This window comes from Pygocentrus nattereri, chromosome 8 (genome assembly GCF_015220715.1).
Source record: "Pygocentrus nattereri isolate fPygNat1 chromosome 8, fPygNat1.pri, whole genome shotgun sequence".
NCBI lineage: Eukaryota > Metazoa > Chordata > Actinopteri > Characiformes > Serrasalmidae > Pygocentrus > Pygocentrus nattereri.
In genome coordinates this window covers 25797849-25822320 of record NC_051218.1, presented here as the reverse complement: position 1 = coordinate 25822320, position 24472 = coordinate 25797849, and the positions used below count along the sequence as shown (strand labels likewise).

At 35.2% G+C, this 24472-nt stretch overlaps 1 protein-coding gene across 4 annotated transcripts in view; it reads left to right on the top strand.

Annotated features, from left to right (window-relative positions):
- Nucleotides 1-24472, top strand: part of si:zfos-2326c3.2 (mitogen-activated protein kinase kinase kinase kinase 4) — a 63931-nt gene that overhangs the window by 6770 nt on the left and 32689 nt on the right. Inside the window, exons 3-17 of one of the 4 annotated variants that reach the window (XM_017713384.2) lie at nucleotides 1835-1891; nucleotides 6380-6505; nucleotides 7224-7334; nucleotides 10559-10649; nucleotides 10952-11082; nucleotides 12023-12077; nucleotides 12222-12300; nucleotides 12533-12705; nucleotides 13212-13284; nucleotides 13841-14048; nucleotides 15449-15574; nucleotides 17349-17414; nucleotides 22037-22210; nucleotides 22803-22949; nucleotides 24127-24252. In XM_017713384.2, the coding sequence (XP_017568873.1) occupies nucleotides 1835-1891; nucleotides 6380-6505; nucleotides 7224-7334; nucleotides 10559-10649; nucleotides 10952-11082; nucleotides 12023-12077; nucleotides 12222-12300; nucleotides 12533-12705; nucleotides 13212-13284; nucleotides 13841-14048; nucleotides 15449-15574; nucleotides 17349-17414; nucleotides 22037-22210; nucleotides 22803-22949; nucleotides 24127-24252 (1743 nt within the window). Of the gene's footprint in view, nucleotides 1-1834; nucleotides 1892-6379; nucleotides 6506-6692; nucleotides 6712-7223; nucleotides 7335-10558; nucleotides 10650-10951; nucleotides 11083-12022; nucleotides 12078-12221; nucleotides 12301-12532; nucleotides 12706-13211; nucleotides 13285-13840; nucleotides 14049-15445; nucleotides 15575-17348; nucleotides 17415-22036; nucleotides 22211-22802; nucleotides 22950-24126; nucleotides 24253-24472 lie in introns of those variants that run through there. The other 3 variants (XM_017713383.2, XM_017713385.2, XM_037540601.1) reach the window with 3 other exon arrangements.

Sequence of the window (24472 nt, the reverse complement as noted above, 5' to 3'; positions counted from 1 at the left end):
AGTGGCCCATTTGCTGGAGAAGGTCGAAGCAGGAAGCATTTGTTGAGAAAGCGGTTTCCTGGCCCTGGGCTGTTTTTGAATCGCCTTGTCCTAACCCTATAAGAGCAAGGCTCACTATCTCACCATTGCGTTGCACATATTACCTGCTTCTCTGGCCAGTAATCATCTGTGTTTGGTTGGCGTCATATAGGCCTGACCCAGTTATTTCAACTGTGCAATACAAGTTGAAAGTAAGGTTGTAAAAGAGCTGTGCTTGTGTAACAGTGGCTTTGTAATCTGTAGAGAACAACATTTTGAAATCCGGAGGAGAATAAAGGAACTAATTCCCCAGTTGTAATTACCTAAAATGGATATCATAGATGAGGCTACTGAAAGTTCAGCGCAACTGTCACAATTTAACGTGCTCTCTCATACTCAATTCAGTTTAATCATAATAAAATGTAATTAAGTGTAAGTCACTTCAAATGGTCTACACTCTCAGAAATAAATGTATGAAACTGTCACTGGGGCAGTACTCCTCTTGTCACTAGGGTGGTACCCTCAAGGGTACATTGTAGTACCTTTAGTCAGAGAACATAATTGTACCATAATCCTTTGACGTTATATTTTCTAAATTGGTATGAAAAGGTACTGATGCATATTTACATATTTTTAACTGAATTTATACTACTGTAAACAAATGACTCAGAAAATCTGTGAATGTATTTATAAAACATTTCAGATGTTTCAATTAATGGTATAAGAGTGAAAAATGGAAGTGTACCTGCTACATACAAAAATATTGGTTTATAAGAGGAAGTAGGTTGTGCATAAAGGTTGCACTGTTCATTTTGCTTTATTTTGGCTTGGACATGAAGAACCTCTTTTCAAATAAACAGCAGAGGCCAGCCTATGAGATATGTAAAGTCCCATGTACCATTTTCTCTCAGTGTATTTCACAAGTAATTGCCTTAAGGATGAATGTACTTCCCTTGACCTGCCCCAGGCTCTGACATCTACAACATTTTCAATATTTCCGTAGCACTGTTGCTTTCTGTGTCTCTCTTTTTTTTCCTCAAATGAAAGTAGTTCCTGTCTTCAGAGTATGGCATTGATTAATGTTCCTTCCTTTTGCTGCTGCTCAGCTTACTCTGTTGAACTGGTTTCAGGTAGTAGGACCTATACTCCCTTGTTAACAGAGTTGTAGATTCAGAAACCTACATTTTTTCTTTCCCTTGAAAATCGTAGTATCTATCCCTTGGTTAACTTGATATCCATTCATTAACTCTTTCTCTCATTAATACTTTTAATATGAAAATTAGTCAAAATGCATATTGCTAGTATTTACCACAGCACCTGTTCCTTGATATCTCACCATAAATGACCACATAGCCAGCCAGTATTTGTGGATTCATTTTTGCAAACAGTAACCATTTACAAACTTTTGTTTTTAAGAGTTAATTTCTGAACATTGTCAACAATTTCTGGACATTGTCTTTCAGAGAGATTGCAGTTTATGAAAAATGCAAACAAATTGTAATCTAAAAATGTCCATAAAGCTGCTTATTATGTGAGTGTGATGTAATGTAGCTGTTTTGTGCTCAAAAGGGTTGCTAAAGAGGTTGTGAGATATGAAAATAAGATTGTTTTGTTTAATGGGTTTGTAAAGATAATTACTGACACAGTACTAACTGAATGACTTGAAGTTCACTGCTTGTTAATAAAAACCCTTGTTAAATATAGTTTGAAATGATCGACCCATCATTTAATTCAGTGAGGTGGATTTAATTTATGACGTGATAAGCATTAAACCTGCCATAATGAAAAGATTAAGCTTGTCCTTGTGCTTTAACAGGGTCGACATGTCAAAACGGGACAGCTGGCTGCAATCAAGGTCATGGATGTGACAGAGGTGAGAGATTCTGCTATGACTCTGAAAGCCATGGCCAGTGAAACAGGACTCACCATAGCAGATGCCTACCTTCAACTCAGAGTTCAGTTCAGAGCATTGCAGAGTTGCACTGAATCAAAGTCATCTCTGTGTCGTCTTGGGGAAAAAGTATTATAAAGCATGCAAATGAGTCAGTGTTACCTTTGCATACCAAGGGTTATTATTTCATTACCTGTCAGTCAGTAGCAGTGCTGGCGGAAGCCATGTTTACTTAGGGAAAGTTCAATCATCTTATTCCCCTTGGGCAATAAAACTCACTCAGTGATGAGAAGGAAAATAGGCTGAGCTTACCCTATAGCTTTCCACAAGAACAAAGGCTAGCTTTATTACAATAGCACTGTGTACACACGAGGAGATTTAATTGAAACTGATTCCTGCTTTGAGGCACATTCAACTCCAAAGCAAGAAGCAAGAGAGATGCACAGTCCCGAGCAGTCTAATATAGAGCAACAGAGCCACTCAGACTTCACTTTCCCTAAATTAATTTCTTTTTGGTGTCAATTATTATTATTTTTATTTTTTTATTATTATTATTATTATTACTATTTTTACAATGCTTGTTAAATAAAAAAAAACTTAAGACACTATAATGATGTACACTAAAGTAAGATTCTAATAATAATAATAATAGTAAGTTTTTTCAGATTTTCCCATTTGAAAATTACACTCTGTCAAATTACAATTTTGCTATGAACACGATAAAACTTTCAACCCTAAGGCAGACCAAGCTGTACCTTAGCCATTACTATCCATTGTTTCATGTTTAAGACATGTCTGTCATTTCTGTATATGCCTGTTTGTTTGTTCCATCTGTACGATTGTATTTGACGTCATGTGTGGCTACTCCAGAGTGTCCCATTCTATTGGTAATGATTTTCTGTGGAGATTAAAAGCTGTGTATGTGCAAATGAATGCCTGTGTTAGCAGTGGTTGCACCTTAAAGGAGCTGGATTCAGTATTTAAAAGGAATACCTTTGGAGAGTTAGTGTGAAGTTATAGTGAAGTTTGATATTTATTGAAGCATGGGATAGTTCCCTATAGAATAGTTATTGATTGTAATGATAATTATGATCACAATTTATCTTGGTGAATTGGTAGTGATTAGTTGGAAGCTTATATATTTTAAATTATTTTACAGGTCTCTCTCACGGAATCTAAGAATAAGAACTTGATAGGCATACTTGTTGATGTACTTTTTTGCCATATTTTTTGATGTCTTTTTAGGTGGATATTTGTTTTGTTTTGTTTTTTTTGGTTTGTTTTGGGGTTTTTTTTGTTTGTTTTTTTTTTTGACAGTAAAAGATTTTGGTGTAAAAAGACTGCATAGTTTGTTTTTGTCATCTTCAAGCTTGTTCAGAAGTGAATCATGGGTAGGATTTAGATGGAATGGATCAGAGGGATTTTGAAAAAAGTCCCAGAGGAAGTACTCTTTCAAGTATTGTTCGAAGAAGGCATGTCTAAACTAAAGCATTTATTCCTTGCCAAGAGAGTACATGTTGCTGTGTTTCATTCAGTATGTATTTATGGACTATTGGCCCAATCACGCAATAGATAAACAAAAAAGTACTATGGGTTATCCAGGTTTTGGGGAAATGGGCCTCTCAGTGTGAGCAAAACAAAAGGATGGATTTGGAATCGGGAGAGGCTATGAGGCAAAGCTTCCTAAGCTGATGGACATAAATATTTCAACCGTTTATAAAATTCACATGAAAAGCTATTCAGTTTACACACTTATTTTGAAATTTGTGAAATATACTTTACATTAGTGTTCTAGTGCAAGTTTTACCTATCATGTTCTGTGAATTGAGTTGCCTTTAAGACAGGCTTTCTTCACGTTATCCTCCACTATTACTTGCTGTGTTTAAGGTTGAGACCTTTGATAAACCAGTCATTTAGTGCACTAGCTCTTGGTTAATATACTGAGAATGTCTATAAGACACTTACTTCCTTCTCATTGTTAGTCTGTTTTTACTTTAGAAGATTTGAATAGAAATGGATTGCTAGTGGACTGTTGTTTAGTTTAAGTATCTGCTTTCTGTATCTGCTGTCTGCTGTTACTGTTGCTTCTCAGCCTGTATGTCTTGTCTTAGCTCCATAGTGGTATTTCAATACTCTTGGTTTATTGGTGAAGCAGTGGTTGCATCTCTGTCAGAATTAAAATTCCAGCATACTGGTTGCATAAGCCTAAGCTTGAAATCATTCATTTGACGCATTGCATTTTTTCATTATGTCAGTCATGTGTTGTTGTTTTTTTTTTGTTTGTTTTTTTTTTTTTAAATTAGACTTTGTCAGTTCTCATATGGTTTCACTTCCCAAAATGAATGCTCATACTAGATTAGATTCTTTTGCTCCTGTCTTCCTCTTTGCCACAAGAAGCTCAGTCTGGCTCCTAATAATAACTTGATTTGTCATTGCGTATCCTGCCTCACTAATACTGATCTGGATCTGGTTTGCCATCTCTTGCTTTAAAACTGATGCTGATTTTAAGGAGCTGACAATTATAATAAGTGAGAATATCAGTGTTATTTTATATGGTTAAGCTATGCTTCAATAGTTTTAGTTAAGCAGTGTTTTAATGACTGATGTGACTGGGGGAATTATCAAATATGACCATTTTGTTCAATATCTTGAGTGAAAACTCTCAAAGTCTTAAATGAGTATTTTAATCTAAATTGTTTTAACCTTGATCAGAGGTGGGCAAAATACTTTAAAAAATGCAAGGATGGCTAAATACTGAATATACCGTCCTAAATGTATTCAGTAACATATTCCATTAAATTGTATAAAAATCACATATTGAAAATACATATAGAATGTATTCTGCATGTATTCTGAATGTATATGTTTCATGGAAAATTTGCTTAATATTTAAATTAAGTTTTTTGTTTTTTTTTCTTTTGTCTGTCATTGCCTGCTTCAGTCCACTGCTGCTCCCACAATCGTCCAAGCAGGAGTCTAGTACAACAGCTTAACTTATTACTCACATTAGTTGGATCATCAGTCAATGGAATGTATTAACACTGAGATTAATAACTAACTTACCACATTGCTTTATCAGTCTACTCAGGCTTTATCAGAGCTTAAAGATTAATAACTGATTATGACATTGCTGTATCTACTTGGTGTAACAGGGAGCGAGGAGGTGGACACATGCGGAGATAAGCAACTTTTAATAAGGGCAAATCCGAAATCAGGGTCTAAACAGTCCATGGTCAGAGAGCCAACACGAAGATAAGGTGGGACGGACATAATGAAAATAAACGGGTCAAACAAACAACAGGGCCAGAAGATCAAACAGCCTAACACATCAAACTTCAAACATGAAACATATCAAACAGCACATACAAACAAAGACCAGCAAACACAAGGGGCAAATACAGGGTTTAAATACAAACCAGGATAACAAGGGACAGGTGGGAAACAGGTGGAAACAATCAGGGATGGAGCCATGAAACAAGAGGGCAGGACTGAAAACCAAAACAGAAGCACATGGACAGGACTGCGAAGTAAACAACACGAGCACATGGACAGGACAGGGAGGGACCAATCGTGACACTCAGACATCAGTAGGGAATTTATATTTGTAAAGAAGCCGTTAAAGTCCTCTATAGAGTTCACTGAGTGAGCATGTTTTCTCTTTGCCCTGTGCTGATTTTGAAATTGTCAACAAACAAGCACTGATGGTGTTCCTTTTGAAAATGTATTTTTATTTAGTGGGTATTCTAAAAGTATTCCTGTTAAATCTAAAAAATAATGGTATTCTGAATAGTGCCTTTACAAAATGTAACTTAGACTAAATATACTTAAATTCTGTATTCTGAATACTTATTACAAATACTTGTATTACATTACAATCCGATTCTGACCATGATGATGTTTTATGATTAAGTTTACCAGTTTAGCCTGTAATTGCTGTAACATAGAGTATTTGATGACTTCTGCTTGAGCTTGCAAACAGTAGTATGAGAATGTGTTACCATAAAAATGAGCTTGCTATCAAGCATGTGTTTATTACTATATAAAATGAGCTACTTCAAAACAGTGATGGTGCTTTGATTTAGTCACCAATAGTGATAAAAATGTGAAACCGTAATATTGGCTGGCTTTTGTTGAGCTTGTGTAACCTACCTCCTATAGAGATAAAAAAGAGAAAGATAACTAATAGCGAAGTGAATTTTTGCTTTTTCAACAAATGTGTAAACATTATTAAAAGGGATAGTGGCTAGTTAGAGAATATCACTGATACAGTTTATTGTGTGTGTGTGTGTGTGTGTGTGTGTATATATATATATATATATATATATATATATATATATATATATATATATATATATATATATATATATATATATATATATAATTTAACATATCTTTAAAACAAGCTGATTGTATTCTTGAATCATTCTGGGATATGTGTACAATTTCATTTGTTCTGTTGACTTTTTGTAGGAGGAGGAAGATGAGATCAAACTGGAGATAAACATGCTCAAGACATATTCTCATCATAGGAACATAGCCACATACTATGGCGCTTTTGTGAAGAAAAGTCCTGCAGGTCAGGACGACCAGCTATGGGTGAGTGACCCCATATCCTCTCTTTTGTTTAATGTAGGAGGAAACTAAATGAGATGAATATTAGTTTGTCCTTGTTTAAGCATGTTGGTCACTTTCAGATATAAATTTTTTTTTATCTCTTTATGCGTGCTTCAAATGAATGTAAACCTGACAAAGGTGGAAGCTTGGCTGAGCATTGCTAATTTTTATTCCCTTTTGAAGTTCAGGTAAGGGTTATTACTGTGTGTGCATTTTTGTGATTTTTATTTTTTTAATGGATACAAAGAAAAAAAGTACATTTATAACAATCTTTTAAGCCAGTTGCTAAAAGTTTGATGTAATTCTATAATTTTGCAGAGCTTTTCCATTAAATGTAAGGACAGTGTTGTGGATTAATGCACGATGGCAATAGAAGTCTTTCATACTTATTTGCATATCAAAAATATGAACGTACTTAACTCACATTTCTCTATTTAATGTTCATATTAAAATTGATAAAATGTTGTTAACAAATATTTTTGTCTAAATTTTCATTGAATAAAATGTCACAAAAGAAATCAATTATATGGTACATACATCCCATAATATATTTTGAGAGAGAACTTTTGTAATTATTTGGATTTTTGTACCTTCTGAGCAGTTGTACTTGGCAACAAATTCATAATTTCTGATTATTAGTCATTATTACTGATAATGACTGTGCTTTCTCTGTTGTCTACCTATTCTCTGCACCCCACAGCTTGTGATGGAGTACTGTGGAGCAGGCTCAGTTACAGATCTGGTAAAGAAGACTAAAGGGAACTGTTTGAAAGAAGACTGGATTGCCTACATCTGTAGAGAGGTTCTTCGAGTGAGTGCTTGGCCCATTGTCATTTACCATTGCTCAGATCATTTTTGGTCAAATTAGCTCAAGGTTTTGCTTCTTTTAAAGGAGAAATCTACACATTCTTCAAAAATTCATTGATGTAAAAAATTATCTCTGGATTGGTTTAACTGGAAAGTCACCATTCTATAGAAACTTGCAAAGTCAGAATTGTCTACAACCCCAATTCCAATGAAGTTGGGACGTTGTGTAAAACATAAATAAAAACAGAATACAATGATTTGCAAATCCTTTTCCACCTATATTCAATTGAATACACTACAAAGACAAGATATTTAATGTTCAAACAGATAAATTTTATTGTTTTTTGCAAATATTCACTCATTTTGAATTTGATGCCTGCAACACTTTCCAAAGAAGTTGGGACAGGGGCAACAAAGGACTGGGAAAGTTGAGGAATGCTCAAAAAACACCTGTTTGGAACATTCCACAGGTGAACAAGTTAATTGGAAACAGGTGAGTGTCATGATTGGGTATAAGGGGAGCATCCCAGAAAGGCTCAGTCGTTCACAAGCAAGGATGGGGTGAGGTTCACCACTTTGTGAACAACTGTGCGAGCAAATAGTCCAACAGTTTAAGAACAATGTTTCTCAATGTGCAATTGCAAGGAATTTAGGGATTTCATCATCTACAGTCCATAATATCATCAAAAGATTCAGAGAATCTGGAGAAATCTCTGCAAGTAAGAGGCTAAGCAGAAAACCAACATTGAATGCCCGTGACTTTCGATCCCTCAGGAGGCACTGCATTAAAAACCGGCATCATTCTGTAATGGATATTACCACATGGGCTCAGGAACACTTCAGAAAACTATAGTCAGTGAACACAGTTCGCCGTGTCTGCAGTCCAGAACTGTCTCCCACTGAAAATGTGTGGTGCATGTGTGTAGACTGTCAATTATCTACACTAGATTGAAATTATGACATTCTCTCTGAGACTACAGAAAGAAAAAAGATTTAGGTACTGGCGGAAGTGGGCTAATTACATAGCCAAATTATCTACAAGTGAAGAACAATGAACAATCTGTTTGTTCCCATCATTTTCCTCCTATGGGTATATAAATAATGGTGTACTTAGAGATGTATGGTATTCTGTTCCTTTGCTGCTGTCCTACTTGACCTCTGTTTATGTTTATGTTCACATTTATTTTGTATTGTTTGTGTTTTTGTGTTGTTTAAGAAAATTCAATAAAAAATAAAGTTTAAAAAAAAAACAATTAGTGTCCTCAGTTCCCAAACGCTTATTGAGTGTTGTTAAAAGGAAAGGTGATGTAACACAGTGGTAAACATGCCCTTGTCCCAACTTCTTTGGAACGTGTTGCAGGCATCAAATTCAAAATGAGTCAAAGTAATAAAGTTTATCCATTTGAACATAAATAAATATATACGTCTTTGTCATAAATGTCATAAATATCTTATCTTTGTAGTGTATTCAGTTGAATATAGGTTGAAAAGGATTTGCAAATCATTGTATTCTGTTTTTATTTATGTTTTACACAATGTCCCAACTTCATTGGAATTGGGGTTGTACAATGATGGTGACAGGAACCAGACATCAGAAGTGTGTAATGCCTCTAAAAGCTACATCACAAAGTTATTACATGAAATGGTTACATATTGTCTGTCTATACTTATATACTTATAGAGACTATAGTTTTTAAGTAAGGCCTAAAACATAATTTCTAAAATCCATTCATGGTAGAGAGATACAGAGCTATACAAAAATCAGAGACAACCTTTTCATTAATTTAATTTCCAGTCATTATAGCTGTTGAAGTGTTATTTTCATCAAGAAAAAAACAGAAAATGTATATTTGACATGTATTTAAAACTACACAGAACCCTCAACAACTAATTAAAACTCCTGTCCTTTTTTTTCCTTCCTGCAAGTGTTATATTATATTATCCAAATATTATAGCTGTAACTTGTTAGTTTTGAGAATGCAAAGATGGAAGAGGTAAATTGTCACAAAAGTAAAGGGTGGACATATTAAGTAATGATTAGATATTATTTTTAGTGTGGGGGCTACTGTATAATCTTCTGTTAAATTGATGTATCTTGCTTTATTGTATTTAATGCCCTTTTTTACTGTAAATTGAGTAAATAAAGGGTGGTGTCTGACTTTTGCACTGTACGTGCTGGTCATTGTAAGGAAAAACAGTACCCAAAGAAAACATTCAGAAGTACTGAATAATAGGCGGAATTCTCATTTAATACTTTTTCCTCAGTGATTTGACCTCAGATGTGTTTTACCAGAAGTGTCTTGGATAATCTTCCATGACAGAACTACGCTGTATATGTGCACACGTGTTTGTGCGTGAGTGCACGTGTATGTGTATGTGCGCGAATGCACATGTGTATGTGTCTGACAAGAAAGAAACACAAAAAAAAAGAATAACATACTGTGTCAGGTCCAGCAAAATAGCCCAGATGTTTTGGAAGTATTGAAAATAAGAATAAAATAATTTGTAAAATTTCTTTTTGGTTACTATGGTTAGAGCATGTGTGCTCAATGTTTATTACTTATATGTAGTTGCACTCTTAAAAGTTTGGAATGATTTTCATTTTTTTTAAATGAATGCTTTCAACAATATAAAATCAGTTTAGTTTCAGATAAATGTATAAAGTGATTCTAATATGCTAGTTCTATGCAACTTCATAGCTTTCAGATAGTAGGAAGCTAGTTAAACAAAAATAACAAATTATGATCAGAGCTGTAAATGATTTTAAAAAGATTGGACAGCTGAATATCATATAGCAACAGTACTAAATGTAACATCATGATTGCCTTATTCAACTGAGGGTAGATAACTTGACAAGAAGACTGTAAAAATGTGTAATTACAGTATATATAATTACAGCATATACTAACTCAAAACCCTTAAAATATTGAATGAAATATAAAAATGCCTTTGTGCAACTGTTTAAAAAAAATCAACCATTGAGTTATTGCACATGAAATAATTCCAAATAACTGAAGGGTAGTCTGTATAAAATGCATATAAAATACTCTGTGTATGATCCCACATTCTGACAAGGTGTGTGTGTGTGTGTGTGTGTGTGTGTGTGTGTGTGTGTGTGTGTGTGTGTGTGTGTGTGTGTGTGATAGATAGTGATATAGAACTTCTGATTACATTCCTTTGTCCATCAATGCTGCTCATAAGTTCTCTTGACACTGTACCACCATTTAGGGTCTGTCTCATCTTCACTCACACCATGTCATCCATCGTGACATCAAAGGGCAGAATGTGCTGCTGACTGAGAATGCTGAGGTTAAACTGGGTAAGGAGAAGGAACAGATGGGACTATTCGTATTTCCATTATTCATCCTGTAGTCACTTTGAAAGTTTTTAAAACTTACAAGAGTATCAAAAACCCGAGGTCAGTCACTCATTGCAAATTATGGTCTTTAATTCATTCTTTAATTTCATCAAGTAATCTGTAAAATTAATGCCTTCAGAAATTTTCACATATTTTAAAAACTGTAAAATAATACTCAATGAGACCTTTAGTGTTTTCAGACTAACTTTTAATGTAAAATACTGTTTAAGAGGAATGTACTGACTTTGCATTCTTTACATCAGTGGACTTCGGTGTGAGTGCTCAGCTAGATAGGACAATTGGAAGGAGGAACACATTCATTGGGACACCATACTGGATGGCGCCTGAAGTAATTGCTTGTGATGAAAACCCAGAATCTACATATGACTACAGAGTGAGTACTATACACCTAGGACATGGTTGTGCAACACCTTGCTTCAACTCAACATCGTCATTAGTTTGAATCATACATTTGAAAAACATACCGAGGATCAAGCTATATGTAGCTTTGCGGGCAAAATCAGATGACATTCCCTGGATTTTATTTGAGTAATATTTATTTACAACTGCTGAAGCCTGCTTAATTTTGACCATTTAAAATTACACTGGCTGACAGTATCAGAAATTCTAGCTTTTTTAAGTTAGCGTCTGTGATTTTTAAATTAGATTTTTATAATGATCAGACCCTGAAATATATACTAACTTTGCACTCGAATATGGTGAATGTGACCTTTTAGGAGTAACAGCAAGGAAGGAATCTGGTACCATTCCCCCATGTTGAATCTTTTGTTGTTTTGTTGTTGATGATTCTGTGCTCAGTAAGCTATTTTTGTGAGAGTATAGAGAACTACTTTTGATTATTGTCTTGGTGGGACGTGCAAGATGATCCCATTTTAACCTCCCAGCAGAGGAAGGATTTCAGCTAAAATGTACATAGAGTCTGAGATGCAGTGTATCCTTACAGTAGGTTCTTCTACTGTTACGATGTCAAGTCTGTAACATTTAAAAGAACCCTTTTTGGTGCTATATGGAATCCTTTTCAAAAAAGGTTCTATGTAGATCTATATAAAACACACTGTCCATTGATCTAAGTAACCATTTAATGATGCAAAGAACCGTCAATCACCCAAAGGGTTCCTTAAGTTTTCACGGTTCTATATAGAATCATTTTCTATACTAAAGAAGCCTTGAAGAACCATCTTTTTAAAGTATATACCATTTCTTGTTTCTATTAGAATAATTTGTCTTGGCCTGTTTATTTATGTCCACTGCAGTGGGAAACTGAAAGCTGATGTTACCATTGATAGTCGCCTTTTGCTTGTTTCCAATTATAGAGTGATCTGTGGTCTCTGGGTATCACAGCTCTAGAAATGGCAGAGGGTGCACCACGTGAGTTTTACTGTGCTGACAAAGCTTTTTGTGTGTTCAAAGAAATAAAAAGATGCTCAGGTTAACTGTGCCACTATGATTTTGGTCTTATCAGAGTTATTCACCATATTTATAATGATTGTTTTCCTGTGGCTTTCTCCACAGCCTTGTGTGATATGCATCCAATGAGAGCCCTCTTTCTCATTCCTCGCAACCCACCCCCAAAACTTAAATCCAGAAAATGGTATGAAACCTCTTAGCATTGCACTGCTCAACAGAAAGGACCTGTTGTGTCAAAGTGAAGTTAGCACTTGCAAGGCTGGCTTGTAGAGCAAATCTCAGATTAGTGATTGCACTTTAACTTTGATGTTAACTTGAATGTTTTTTATTTTTTGGATGTAGGAACTGAGAGAAATTTTAAAAAAAATTCAAACTTACCTCTATCCCTCACACTGTATATCCTAATCTTAATTAAGGTCTAAGAAGTTTCTGACCTTTGTGGAGAGCTGTCTGGTAAAGAACTACATGCACAGGCCATGCACCGATACTCTTCTACGTCATCCCTTCATCAAAGACTTGAATGAAAGACAAGTGCGCATCATGCTTAGAGATCATCTGGACAGAACTAGGAAGAAGAAAGGAGAAAAAGGTGAGGAGAGGAGAGGCTTTGTCAAATGAAATGAGGGTGTACTTTACCAATACCAGAGACTTATAATCATTAATAACACCTTACTTGAACCCTGCTGCATAACACTGATAACATAAAGATGTCATGGCAGATGTCATGTACTGTCAGGAGTTGTCACAACAGATTTTACAGTCATCAGTAATTGATCATGACCGATGACTCATGTTTATCACGACCGCCTATGTCTGATACAAATGATACCTGGGCATAGTTTATAAGAATGAAGCCAAGTTAATTTATTGTAATCTTTACCTTCTAGGAAAGCACATATTATATGTTTTCATATGGTATATGTAGAAATTGTGTTTGTACATAGTGTTCGATAAAGGCACTGTTCAATTTATTTAAAATTCCCTCATTTAAATATTTTGGTTAACTTTAGTGGTTATCACTCACTTATAATACATTTAATACATTTTATTAGGAACTTAATCTTTGTTTTTCTGTTTTGTGCTAATAAATAACAGAGGGAACAGAATATGAATACAGTGGAAGTGACAATGATGAGGATGAAGTGAATGAAGATGAGGGAGAACCCAGGTATGCATGAATTCAGATTAAGTCCACATCAAGTGACCAGTGTGGAAGATCGACTGCAGCAATGTGGTCTCTGGACTTCCAGCATACCATCTTATGTAACCACATTCTGGCCTTGCAAATTAGATTATCTGAATTCTTCTTATCAGCAGTGACATGACTATGTCACCAGATGCTCCATCTTATGTGATTTGTGAGTGGCCCTGTCAAGCCATATGCCAATGGCTTAAAAAGTATTGTGATTTTGTACTTGTTTTTCTACACTTTCAGGACTAATATTTCTGAATGTAGGAAAATCAGAGATGCTAAACAGAGGGCTAATCCCCTTTTCATTTCCATCTTAAAGGTTCTGATGTCGCAAAGTGTTTTATACAGAAGTTGCAGAAGTAGGGTTAGTCTTAGTAAATTTTTTTCCCATGCATGTAGGTCCATACATAAATGCACAGCATGGTGTAATTCCTTGATATTACATAAAAGCAAGTGTAAGTGTGTGTGTGTGTGTGTGTGTGTGTGCGTGCATGTTTTTGTGTGTTCTTAAATGTTCTTTCTCTCTCTGTAGTTCTATAGTCAACCTTCCTGGAGAATCCACATTAAGGCGAGAGTTCCTCAGACTACAGCAGGAGAATAAAAGCCGCTCTGAAGCTCAGAGACAGGTTCAGCTCCTCCAGCATCAGCTTCAGGATCAGGAACGTTATAAGAAGCAGCTACTTGCTGATAGACAGAGGAGGATTGAGCATCAACAGGAGCAGAGAAAATTCCTTGAAGATGTATGGGTGACACTTTTCTTCATATAACTGAATCTGAAATATAAAAAACATTGTTTTATGTAATTTTTTGTAAAATGGCTGCTATAATAATAGTAATAGATGCACTAGATTATACTTGACAGAATGCAATAATACATGACTTTAGTAATGTCATTTTACAAAAGGTGATTGGCAGTTGTCAACAAATTCTAATATGGAAATTTGTGATTATTTTTTGTCTATGATATGTGGTTTGAAAATAATCTGCTGTTATTTGCATGATTTACATATTGTCATTGTCCAAAAAGAAACACATCTCCATTTTTGTCTATTTTTATTTGTCTACATCATTTGAACACACCAACTGTCCTTTATATTATGTGATGTTTCATTAAGAATAGACCAGTAGAAATGCTCCAGAATTACTTGTAATAAAATTTCTTTGCATTTACTTACACTGAAAATTAAGAATGTTTTTACCTTCTCCTATAGTTTTTTTTGAGATACTTCGATATGTCTAATAATATATAATGTAATTGAACTACAGTACATAGCAAGAATGTATATTTTCATTTATGTCTATCAGCATAGTTTGTGATAGCCCTAATAACACACATAATGGCAGTTACTCTCATGTTAATAGCTTATAGGAAAAATACCATAAAGATCAGTGAAATACAATTATGTGTTGTAAGTTTGGGCATCTCTGGTCAAATATGTTTTTATTGATTTTCTAAGTAAAAATAAGTGTGTATCCACGACACCACTGTTTTTAAGCTGAATTTAACACATTGGGAAAAAATACAACACATTTTTCTTTCAGTTTGTGTTTTTTTCCAAAATGCTAAATTCAGCAAATAAATAGAAAATGTGCACTAAGTTTGCATGCCATATAGTTTCTTCCCTATACACCTTCACTTAGAAAATCAACAAAACATATTTTGACCAGGGGTATTAAAACTTTTGCATATGACTGTGATTGCATATCTAAGCCTGAACAATTCATTTAACTTTTAAGAGTGCTAGACTCTGTGTATGGTGTTAATATGCCCAAGGAGGCTGTAAGAAAGCCTGCACCTACTGTTCTTTGCTTTAACTGCCAGACCGTGTAGGTTCTGGGATCAGAATGTTTCAACAGAACAAGCTGGGGACTGAATGGTTTACAATGAAAGTGTTTTTGAGTAGTCACTGCAAGACCTCTGAGCATCTGTTTCTATTTATGATACTGAATAAAACAGCAAAATGTGCAGAGTAAGCTAGGTTTGGTGTGAGCCAGTTTAGTATGTTTTATGATTTGGGTCAAAATTGCCATGATTTCGATCGATTTAAGCATTTGTTTAAAAGTTGTTGAAAAGCAGGATGGTTAAAAGTGTGTGTGTGTGTGTGTGTGTGTGTGTGTGTGTGTATGTGTGTGGCAGCAGCAGCAAAAAAGGCAGTTACAGGCATTTCAGTGCCCAGAGCTTCAGGAACTGTTATGGCAAGAAGAGGCTGATCATGATGAAAGAAGCCTACAAGAGGAGAACGCTAAATGTAATGTCAAGAAACAGGTTAGATAAAATTCATTTCACTCACATCCAAACTGTTAATATGCCAGTTGATTTATAAGCTGCTATGTTGAGACCTTTACCCCTACTTTGATAGCTCAGAGTACTGGTGTTTATGTTCCCCAATTTCAAATTAATGTTCCAATAATTAATTAATGAAGTCACACTTGATATAAATGTCAATCGAAATTGTGTGCAGATGTAACTTTTTAGGCACCTTGTTTTGAGAAATATTAATGTATTTGTTTAAATGTTAAATGGTGATACTGCTTCAATCAGTGAGTGTGTATAGCAGCTTTCATAATGTGTCGACACATGCAATTTTGTATTTGATGCAGTTCCTGTAACTTTCATGACTGCATCTTGAGGAAATGACATGCTCTTGACAGGACACTGCTCCAGCTCTCATTTCTTCATGCTCAGCCACTGTGCCACAGCTGTCCTACACACATACTAGGGCTACATAGTAAATATTTTCTTAAGCATTACTGTGACATCAGCTGCAATACTGATATCAGAGAAATGTGTGTGAATTCTGTCCAGTTGTGTTAACAGACTTAGCATAACGAAAAATCCAGAAGTACACATTGGAGTACATTCTATAAAAACTATAGTTCAGCACAGACGTGTCTGAGAAGTGACAATATATGAATGTAGTCCAATTTAAAGCACAAAAAATTATTCTGGAGACCCTATTTACATTAATCAAACTCTTTCATTCACTACACATTAAAGCATCAGATTTTTATGTCTAATATGGAGGAGTTTGTGATGGGGCTAACATTACCCTTTCACTAGATCTAATGCTAAAGCTAAGGAAACAGGTCATAACATTATTATTTAACAATATTTATTGTTAGACATATTAAAGTGAGTGTTAGCAAATACAGCTACTTATATAAAGTTTAGTTTACCTTGAGACAGTTTTAGTTTTGGCATTGAATTTTTTCTTAGCTTAGAGTCATTCTTGCTTCACTTAACAGAGAAAGACATGTGTAGAGGTGCTTGTGATTAGTTGAGAGGCATGCCAATCATTATTTTGCTAACAGTCAATTACTAAATGCTTTATTATGTGCAATGAACAGACTAACCAATCACTAACATTATTGGGGTGCTTGAATAATCCAAAGCATTAGCATCATCCAACAATTTAAATAACTTTGGTCATCAGTAATATAAGCCAGTATTTATGCCAGTCGTTTCTTCCATCATCAGCAACAGTTGATGTAAGTCAAACTGGCCAATTGCTGTTGTACTGATTGCAGTTTTTTTTTTTTTATTATGATGTTTTTAAGTACAGATTGTTTCTGGTACATATTCAAATTGCAGTGTGTTTGATTCAGATAATATAGGGCATGATATTTAGCATAAGAGCCTGGGATACAGTAAAAAATTGGTAAACAATTTATCAAAATAAAATATAAATGATTCACCTGATTGTCCTAGTACATAAGAAGAATAGACAGACCAATTAAATAATTGTTTAATAGCATCGTACATATTCATAATTAATGTAAACTGATTGAACATAAATTGCAACAGAAAGGTCAGTTAAAGAACAAAATTCCTAGCAGTAATGTATTCAGTTATATCTTTATTTACTGTCCTAAGCTATTTGGAATGATGTGGACTGATTCCCAAAGTAAAACATTTAGAGACTTATGCAAGGCGAAAAACACTGAATATTTTACATTTTCCCTTCATATTCCATCATTGCTTTGCATAAGTCGCAGTGCACCGTGTGCTTGCTTCTAATCTTACTCTTGCTGAATTGCAGCCTGAAGATTCTGGACGTCAAAGGGCTGATGTGAGATCCAGGCCTTTAGGTCCATTTGCTGACCAGGTAAAGACAAATTTCCAGTTCTTAAAATGGGACTTTGTTGATTTATTTTAAAGGTTTGAGTTAAGTGGAATTAAGATCTTAAAAGGTGGAAAAACCTGGAATTCTCTGTTGACTTTGTGCAAATAGGTCAGGGTTATTGACATGCCAGTGAAAACTGATTCTAGTGCAGCATGACTAAGTAATATTACTGAAACACAGTGATAGAATACTTACATGATGCAAACAGCTTGTGGTGCTACCGAGCAATATAAATTTTTATTTTAGTGACATACATTACAGCTTACATTACAATGGAAATCATACTTGTAATGTATATCATATATTACATGCTTTAAATAATTTTTAAAAAGCAATTCAAAATAGATTCTTTCTACCAATGTGGTGTCGGTCTGATTAACAGTACTCTGTAAGGTTCTGTTTCATGTAATTTTAAGAGAAGCAGAACACAACAAAACAGTCCAATCAAAAGTGTTAAGTAATTTTATTGAAAACTATTTGTTATTAATGCTCAGACTTTGGAAGTTAGGTGGATATGTCTTGGGGTAGTTGATTTTAGTAGTCATGTAACTTTATGTATGATAGGGAAGTGAATGTCTTTGTTTATGAAATGACATGAGGAATCATTAAGGTACTATAGAGTTGTTCAAAAAGCTTTATGAATCCAACAATTAACAGTTGATTTATGCTTATAGAATGTTCAATTTGATTTTTTTTTTCTTTTTCTTTTCACTTTGTCAGATTGTACTGTCTCCCCTAAGGAGAGCCTTCATTTACCTATCTTACTTATCATAAAGTCACTAAACTTGAGGTATGCTCTTCATTTATTGAATGACCTCCTAAAAAAGTACTTGAGGAGTAGGAGTAAATCTGCAGCAAATAAAACAAAAACAACACACAGCATTTTATTTAAAGGGTACCCTCATCAGAACATTGAAATACATGTGTAAGAGTTGAATACATATTTATAAGACAATATTTGAATATTTATGAACAGCTTGTGCCAAAAATAGCTATTTGCAAATAGCAAGACAAATATTGTATGAATTGAGTGACTTTGCAACACTGTTATTAAGGTAGTTGAGCTTGCAGTACTTTGCAGTATGTAACATAATTGAGTACACCCCTGTTCAATATAACTGTCTGTCAATTTAGTTTAAGGGCCCTTATGTCAGCACAATGTCATTTACTTCATAAAACATATTGTGTCATTTCACGATTATTGGCATAAGCTGTTTATCAATATTAAACTGTTCCTTCATTTATATATTGTTTGGTGTTAATGCTTGTGTTTTAAGGTTTTATGAATGTAGCTTTAAACTTAACCTTTATCAAAAACATACACAAAATTGTAAGTGGGATGCTCCATTAAAGGTTTAACCTTCACATTTTTGTTTGTAGGAGTATTAAATGATAAAATACTACTTAATGTCTGCTTAAAGAAGTACTGTTGTTGACTAACGGAGGTTAAAACACTGAACTGAAGCGTAGTAATGCTGTTACCTGTGTCTTGGCCTCTTTCAACCCCTTACACAATAAGTTGCGCAAACACTCCACTGTCCACTCACTGTCCACTTTATTAGACTCACCTACCTTGTCAGTCCACCTTGTAGATGTAAAGTCAGCGATGATGGCTCATCTGCTGCTGCATTGTTTGTGTTGGTCATCCTCTAGTCCCTCTACAGTGGTCACAGGACACTGCCCTCAGGACACTGTTAGCTGGATATTTTTGGCTGGTGAACTATTCTCAGTCCACCAGTGACACTGAGGTGTTTAAAAACTCCAGCAGCACTGTTGTGTTTCATCTATTCAGGCTAACGCAACACACACTAACACACCACCACCACGTCAGTGTTACTGCAGTGCTGAGAATGATCCACCATCCAAATAGTACCTGCTCTGTGAGGGTGTTAGGGTTCAGGGGGGTCCTTACCACTGAAGAACAGGGTAACATCCATATTCATTTAGATTTAACAGCAGCTTTCAATGCTGTTAACCATCTTCTCATGTCTAGACTGTCATCTGTTGACATTACTAGCCTTGCCCTTCAGTGGTTACAGTCGTACCTTGCTGATAGGCAAGCAAGCAAAGCAAGTAAGCAAAGTTTATTTATATAGCGCATCTTACAGCAGGTAAGCTTACACAAAGCAGCTTAACAGAAAAATCAATATTACAGAAAGAAAATCCGGGTCCAAGCACACATTAGCAAGCCAGTGGCGACAGTAGCAAGGAAAAACTCCCTAAGGGCAGGAAGAAGAAACCAAGACTCAGAAGGGGAACCCATCCTCCTCTGGTCGACACAGGATAGGAAACATTTTTAGTGTAAAGTATTACAGTACAAAGCAGGAAAAACAGGTGGGCAGTGGTTAATTTGATTAGTTTTTGATTATGCAGCATAATTTTACTGGTAACCAGTGCAGGGTTGATAAAAATTGGCTGGAACTTTCTGGCTCCTGTTCTGGACTAGCTGAAGCTTCTTAAGGCTTTTGCAGGGACATCCAGACAGAAGGGCATTGTAGTAATCTAGCCCTGAAGTAATAAATGCATGAACTAACTTTTCTGCATCCTGTAGAGATAATGCATTTCTTAATGTAGCATCAAAACATTTCTGTGCCCCCCCCCCCCCCCCCCCCCCCCCCAAAAAATCTGTCTTTGCTTCAGTCGATCGAGGTGTACCCCACGAATCTGTCCTTGGACTTCTTCTCTTTATCATTTAAATCTCCCCACTCGGTCAGAACATCCACAACCATGGTTTTAACTTTCACTGATATGCTGATGACATTCAGATTTATATCAGCACTACTTCCCTCTCTGACTCTGCCCAGGCTTTCAGTTCTTGTGTCAGAGATTTGAAATTTTGGTTGCTAAACAATTAGAAGAAACTAAGCTCTGATAAAACTGAAGTTCTCCAACTTAGTTGGAGATAAAACCTCACTTTCCTGCTTATTGAACTTTTCAGTCAACATTGATGGTGTTGATATTAAGCCAGTTATTTGTTAAGAACCTTGGCTGTCTTCTTGATTTTGAGTCTTTGAGTCTCACATAAGCTAGTCACCAAAACTGCATTTTATCATCTGTGTAACATTGTACACTTATGCCCTATGCTGAGTGACACTGAAGATAAAATGTTCATTGCTGCTTTCATCTCCTCTCACATTGATTATTATAACTCACTTTTCTGTGGTCTTCCAGCTAAACTAATCAGTCGTCTTCAGTACATCCAAAACTCAGCAGCCAGGGTTCTTACAGCTCATATTACCCCTGTTCTTCGACAGTTTCATTGGCTTCCTATTAGTTCTAGGATTAAGTACAAAATCCTTCTTCTTACCTTCAAGGCTTTACATGGTCTGGCTCTGACATACCTTTCTGATCTCATTTCATTATATTGTCCCTCTCATGCTTGCAGATCTTCTAATTCTGGACTCCTCACAGTTCCCTCAACTAGACTTTCTACTATGGGTTGCAGATCTTTAAGTGCTGCTGCCCACAAACTCTGGAATTCTCCACCTTCATAATTGCTCTACTTTGTCTTCCTTGGAAGTCTCTGCTAAATCCTTTTTTCTTCTCTCTAGTCTTTGTTTTTGTCTTTTTTTTTTTTGACACTATGTCAAGTATCCTTGGGTTTATGAAAGGCGCTGTATTAGTTGAACTCATTTTTATTATTATTATTATTATTATTATTATTATTAACTACAAAGTGCACCTATATAGTAAGTGGAGCTGATAAAATGGACAGTGAGTGTAGAAACAAGGGGGTGATCATAATTTTATGCCTGAACGGTGTATAAACACAACATTCACTACCTATCCAAAACATTACTTTTTCAAAAGTCTTTTTTCTTAATCTTGAAGTGGAAATTCAGTAAAAACATTTCAGACTTTCATTTTCAGGCATAAAATGCAGTTGTATGTTTTAAAAAGTTTATGCTTTTCTAATCCAATAATTTTGATTTGAACTAAATTACGCCACAGCTTAACTTCATTCAAGTTTAATATATGTCAATGTGTATGTTGTCTTAATTAAACTCTCTCAGTTAATGTAAAGAGTGGTAAAACTATTATAGCATGGCAGAGAAGTAAATGTTAAATGCTTGCTAAAGCTTACTGTTCTTGTGCTTTCTCGTGCCAATGTGTTTGTGATTTTGCTTAGAGCTTTGCTGCATTTTCATGGCATTTAAATGAATAAATACTAGTCTGGTACATAGCATTTGATTTCAGCTTTTAATTTGGTAAGGAATTTGCTGTCACAAATTCCACAACAATTGCACAACAAAATTCTATTTAGCAACTTTTAAATAAGCTTAAAAACATCCTGATTTCTAATAACCCTTGAAGACATTTAGAAAACCAGTGATACTGACTGAATACATGCAGCCAACAGTATGAGGACTTATAAAGTCCAAGGTGTACAGTCTATATTAGTTATAAATTTGGCGTAGTACAAGTTTGCTCATTCTTAGCAGTATATCCAGACTCATCTCTGTTTGAGTCTAAGAGTAAAATGCTATTCAAGATTCAGTCAGAATTTCCTTGGCCTGGTCTATGTGGTTACTAACATGGCTTCCTGGCTTTGTCATCTGGCGGTGGGCACAGGATGAATGTACTCTGTCTTTGTCATTGCGTAGGGGAAGGCCAAACAGCCAGCCCAGCAGCAGCTGGCTAGAAAGATCCACCGCACACTTCCCAAAGATCAGACACAGCTGCTTTTGCTTCAGCACGACCACAGGCACAAGCAAAGGGATGCCCAGAAGCCTGCTAGTGCCACTCCTAACTATCTTGCCAGCAGCCAGCGTAAACTGGTAAATGCTGTGGCAAGCTTACCCTGCTGCTCCTCTGTATGTCAGTATTGTAAAGATACTCTCTCTGCCTTCTGAACAAGTGTCTTTTTTAGTTCCTACAGCCGGGAGTGCATGGATTTTTTTTTAAGGTTCTTAAGATATAAAAATCTTATAGCATGCATTTGTCATCATCAGCTTGCAGACTGCAAAACACCTGTTCAGTATGGACTTATTTTCTCACTGCTGATTCAGCATGTTTAATGTTCGATTCAGCCCAAACAATATAATGCCTCTGTGATATTATTGTGTATCGGTATTGGAATTTACTTCAGCTATATGACAGTAGTAATGTAACATTGCAGCAAAATAGGGCTAATTTCCAGGTGTATTTATAAAATGACATTTTAAAGACCAGAGTTATTTATTACCTCTGTCTTTATATTGTAAAGGTTTGTTTACTTATGCTAAACCTTTGATTTGACAAGTATGATTTTATGTCCTCAGTAAGACACTCTAAATATGTACACACAGTTTAATTTAACATCTGTATCAGTATCCATATCAATTTGTCTGTCATTCAGTAAACAATTCTGTTGCTCATATTAACAATCAGATGGAGGACAAAATGAAAGCTTTGAAGAGCCATCATGCTAATCTGAACAAAACAGATGCAGGGTTTCCCATGCACAACCAGTCAAGACTGAGCTCAGGAAGCAACTCCAGTCCCTGTACACCAGCCCTCCAGAGAGCTGCCATTCAGGTACATTGCTAAAAGACAATCAGTAACAAAATGATTATGCTTCTCAACTGTCATTTTAAAAATCACTAGTGATTAATATTTTAAAGGCTACTAAATATAAGACCATAGTGAAGGTAGAACATGCACATGCATGGGTTTGTAAATACTGCAGATAGATTTTTAAAAAGTCACATGTTGTTAGACATGATGACATATCATGTTTAATACCTAAGAACTCAAAAAAAAAAAATCTTCTGCCAGGCAATGTAACTTATCACATTCATAGGTTATGGTTATCAGACAGCACAACATTTTTCCATTAACACCAAAATATTTTTAATAACAATAACAACATAGAATTCTACTGATATGATTGATTATGTATGTGTATGTAGAGTATTTTACTGCAACTTTGAATGTGACTCTGAAATGGAACTACCAGGTTTATAATAATCAAGAAGAGGTAGGGAAAGCATAGGTTCATGCATAGTTTGCCAGTGTGTGTAGCACCATTGGTACTTTAAGAGGTCAATGAATAATTTGGTAATACTTGGCTTGAACCCTGCTACATAATATTGTCACAGAATATGCTGTCATGACTTGGCAGATTTTTTTAGCTTTTTGATTATAACACATAGTACTATGCAAAAGTCACTCAAACAAATTGTTTAAAACCATTTATCTCCGTAGTAAGTCTGTCTTTGCAGGTAAAAACTACACAGAACATTAGAACAAATAAAAATCCTCATAAATAAAGTGAAAAGAAACAAGAATTTCATTTTTAAGTACTTTAGGACTACTAAGAAGAACTTTCTACTAAGAATCTACTAAGAAGATGTCCTCGATGTCTTCGATGTCCCAGCCATCAGCTAGGTTTATTTAAATCCATCACCAACACACCTGATTTAACTTAATCCAGCAATAAACAGGTGCTGGATGAAAAGTAAATTAAATAATAAATAAATAAATAAATAATTAAACCCAGGCTGCCATTACACTGGTAGTACTCTTACAAACAACTCTTGTAACTAAAAAATTGAATGTCAAAAAAGTTTCCTGAAATGATTTTCATAAATAAATAAATTACTGTGTAGTCTTCTGACTGATATTTGTTTAATTTATATAGTAAGTACCATTTACAGCACACTAAATTCACCAAGGCTTGAGATGAACTGGCTAACCTGAAGTTCTTTTGCAGAATGCAAACTTGTGCTCAAGTCGAGAAAGTCAACTCAGTAACTCCATGTCTGATATGGCTAGTCCTGGTCTGTCACCTACAGTTGATGACGTATTTTTCCCATGTCCTAAGGAGCATCCTCCTAAGGTTAGTTCTCATGACACTGTTCTGAGGGAAGTGGAATATGCAGTTTGTTTTGAATGATTTAACTCTTATATAATATTTTACAACCCCAATTCCAATGAAGTTGGGACGTTGTGTAAAACATAAATAAAAACAGAATACCATGATTTGCAAATCCTTTTCAACATATATTCAATTGAGTACACTACAAAGACAAGATATTTAATGTTCAAACAGATACATT